At 36.4% G+C, this 3,763-nt stretch overlaps 1 protein-coding gene across 1 annotated transcript; it reads left to right on the top strand.

Moving 5' to 3' along the window:
* Window positions 1–429: 429 nt before the first annotated feature.
* LOC121123014 (LIM/homeobox protein Lhx9) lies at window positions 430–3,362 on the top strand. The gene is made up of 4 exons (XM_040718096.2): window positions 430–762; window positions 908–1,179; window positions 2,107–2,899; window positions 2,990–3,362. The coding sequence occupies exons 1-4, from the start codon at window positions 664–666 to the stop codon at window positions 3,155–3,157; spliced, it is 1,332 nt and encodes a 443-aa protein (XP_040574030.1). The 5' UTR covers window positions 430–663; the 3' UTR covers window positions 3,158–3,362.
* The last annotated feature ends 401 nt before the right edge of the window (window positions 3,363–3,763 follow it).

The following is a 3,763-nucleotide window of genomic DNA, read 5'->3' as shown; positions in this document are numbered from 1 at the left end:
ATAAGTCACATGGAATATATCTAAATAATTCTATTTAAAAGTAGGAGAAAGATTTTTAGAAGGAAAGGAAAAAAAAAAATACTTAGAAGAAAGGCGGAGATTTGGTAAATAACAAATATAGTTTTCCCATGTAGAGTATGTTAAATAAACAAAATAACACGTTATCGCAAAGTCGGTAAAAGGAATAAAATAAATTTTGTCGCCAGCGGAGGATTTTTAACTTGACGGCGCCGAGTTTTTATAACTAAGAAGTTATATATATATTTTTTCAAGGGTGGAGTCCGCGTGAGCGGAAGCGCGTTGCGAACCTGCGTTTTTGTGTACGTTGATAAGGAGAGGAGAAGAGGAGCACGCATGACGAGATCTCTACACCTCTGCTAGAGGGGGAGGAAGAAAAAAAAAAGAAAATAGATGATCGACGTCAACTTCAGTACGTAAAGAGATTTGATGGAGTGAGGAGACTGACGTGAATATTTATTTATTTGTTGTTAAAGTGCCGTGATTTTGAATACTAATATTATTGGATATAAACATAATATTATATACTCGGGTGTTTTTATTATATCAAAACTTCTTCTCTTGACTTGTTTTGGGATTTTGATATAGGGATATTATTTACTTCTCTTAAAAAGTTATTATTCCGTTTCCACGTGACCTCCCCGAATGAATATGGGAATTTTATTGAAGGGGGAGCCACTGGATTCATACTACCCGACCACCATGGAAGATCGTACGACTCTACAGCAACTCAACGAGCAAAAAGTAAGAAAAGTCTCCTTTTGACAAACTTGCATTGAATATATTTCATTAAATGGGACAAAATCAATCCTGGTTTATTGTTTTTTGTCCATGTAACTCTGCCGTGCATTCATACTCATTTCCTTATTTTCTTGCTCCCGTCTCCCAGTACATCAATTCCACATCCTCCATCCCCACACCCCTCCACTCTGGCGAGAACTCCAGTTCCGAATGGAGTGGCGTTCTTGGCACTGAGATGGATTTGCCGCCTCTCTGTGCGGGATGTCGCCTAAGGATCGTAGATGACTTTTACCTTACTTCTGTGGAGAAGAAATGGCATGCGAGCTGTCTGAAGTGTTCAGAGTGCGGAGGAGAGCTTGAGGATCAGTCATCCTGTTTCGAACGAGAGGGACATATTTATTGCAAAGAGGATTTTCTAAAGTAAGAGATACCCCCCTACAACTTTTATTTACGTATTTATTTCGGCTTCAAAAACACACACAATAACAAATAACCACAAGTCTTTGCGGATTGTCCTAAAATAGAGAACACCGCAATTACAAGCCTGGTAGCTAGAAGCCCTTCTGTTCCTTTTTAGTGATGTGTACAAACTTGTAAATGTGAAATAAGTTGATGTTTTAAAAATTCTTTATTTAAAGCAATATTTCAGCGGAAGAAAAACCCGGTTTTTTTTTACTTTAAAATTGTATTAAATTACTTATGCAAGACAAATCCTCATTAATTCGTCGAATTAGTCAAAAATCAACAAAATTACATACATAAAAACATCACTAATTATATTTCGTTGTAAAAAAAAAAAAAAACCCTGCTTTTTTCACTTTAAAACTGTACAAAATTGGATACAAGTATTATTTAATTTTGTCAAAAAAAAAATAACAGAATGAAATCCTAAGAGATTTGAACTCTTATTTCTTAGAAAAAAAGAAAAAAACTACAACCAAAAGACCATCACTAAAAAGAATAACAATCTTACGGTTTTTGCAAAAAGAAAAAAGTTAAAATTCACATGAAAACCGCAACAAAATAATGTTTCTATTTTTGTTATTTTTTTACTGTGTGGTACATACTATCATTCAATAACACATATCCTGTCACGGATACAATGATCATTGATTCACGTATTCTAAACTTAGGAGCTCCAATCTCCAATCCTCTTTTGAGAGATTAAAATTCAATTTATTTAACTTATTTATAAAAATGAGATTAGGATTATCTATAAAATATGTATATTTTTAATAGTGATTAAAATGTTATTTTATTTTAATCACTATTCAATTATTTTAATTTTTAATTATTGTATATGTACATTTGAATAAATAACCCTTATTTGAATGTTGACTTTTTCAGAATGCAAAGTTGTATTCGAACCTGCTCAAAGTGCTCCCTGGACATCCGCCCCTCAGATCTAGTCATGAAAGCAAAAGACTTTTATTTCCACGTGGAATGCTTTCGCTGTTCCAGTTGCGACGTCACGCTTGTCAAAGGAGATCTCTTTGGCATGGTCAACGATCTTCTTTTCTGCAAGGATCACTACGATCAAGTCGAAGAGGAAGATGATGATGAAGAACTAGAAGAGGACTTTGGAGGATGTATGGGTGGAGGCTATTCAGCCTCATATCCACCTCCTTCCGGTCCCTATGATTGGGGACCGCCACACTCCTACGATGGCTCTTGGTATGGTGGAGGGCCTATTGGAGATCATCCGACCTATCCAGGCGGCACTGGACATCCCGCTACCATGATTCACTCTTCTGCATCTTCTCCTGGCGGCCTTATTGATAACTATCCATTCGACAACAATAACAAGCCCAACAGCTCTTTCAAAAAGCGGCGGGGACGGAAGAAGCGTCCTAAAATGATCACCGGCGAAGGATTTACAGCAGAAGGCGGTGTATATGGCCCTGAGGGAGGAAATACTCCTGTGGGTCTTGCTGGATTAGATCCTCTAGGAGGAGGAGGAATGATTCTGGGGGGAGGTCACGGAGGTGGAAATCAGCCTAAAACGAAACGGGCGCGTACGAGTTTTAAGCATCACCAGCTTCGGATCATGAAGGCTCATTTTCAAATCAATCAAAACCCAGACTCTCGAGAATTGAAAATGCTATCGCAAAAAACGGGGCTCGACAAAAAAGTGCTTCAGGTAAGAGCTACTCCCTACAATTCCTTGCCCCATTTAATAAATAGTACGAATAAGCCATTTCAATACAACTCCTCATGCTTTCTTCCTTAGGTCTGGTTTCAGAATTCACGAGCCAAATGGAGACGAACAAAGACGCAGGATGGAGTTCCCCCTCGGGAGGAGAGGATCACATGGGCCTGGGAGATGCTTCTTCTCCGGCCTCGGACTGCTCTGGAAACGGTCCTCTCATACCCTGTTGTTAGTTACGTATTTAGTTAGTTCACCCTGTCAGGAACAAAAATTTAAACATACCCCACACTTGCCAAGAAACCTTTTTTATTTTTAAAGATTTATGTATAAACCTTATCATTAGTATTTAATTATATTATTATAAATATTAATATTTAAAAAAACAATCTTCTTTCTGTGATGAAACCGAATAAAGTACAGACGTCATACATACATTTATTATCAAAAAATTAAACATTCTAGTTCATTAGAATTTATTTTTAAGCGGGAAAATTATTTGATTCAGCTTTGGGGTAACTTTTGAAGGAAAAAAAGGCCTCTGATCATAGAAGAACAGAAACAAAAGCTGCTCAATATGACCCATTTAGTACAATTTTATCATTTAAATATCCATTAGGGGTATTCTGAGCAACAAAGGGGTTTAAACAATCTCATTCTTGATTAAATAAATAAAAAATGATTTATTAGTAGTAGGCTAAAAAAAAAAGACAATACAATTTTAAAGGTACTACATAAATAAATTGCAAATTGTGATTATGTCCAGGTCACCAGAAAGGAGCAGTCAAGTATTCACTTCTCTTAATCCACTTTTTTTTAGGATTTTTTGTATTGTTCAAACTAAACCCTTGTCTCTTC

Source organism: Lepeophtheirus salmonis, chromosome 1 (assembly GCF_016086655.4).
Source record: "Lepeophtheirus salmonis chromosome 1, UVic_Lsal_1.4, whole genome shotgun sequence".
NCBI lineage: Eukaryota > Metazoa > Arthropoda > Copepoda > Siphonostomatoida > Caligidae > Lepeophtheirus > Lepeophtheirus salmonis.
The sequence above is the reverse complement of the archived record's forward strand: the minus strand, read 5'-3'. Positions and strand labels throughout refer to the sequence as shown.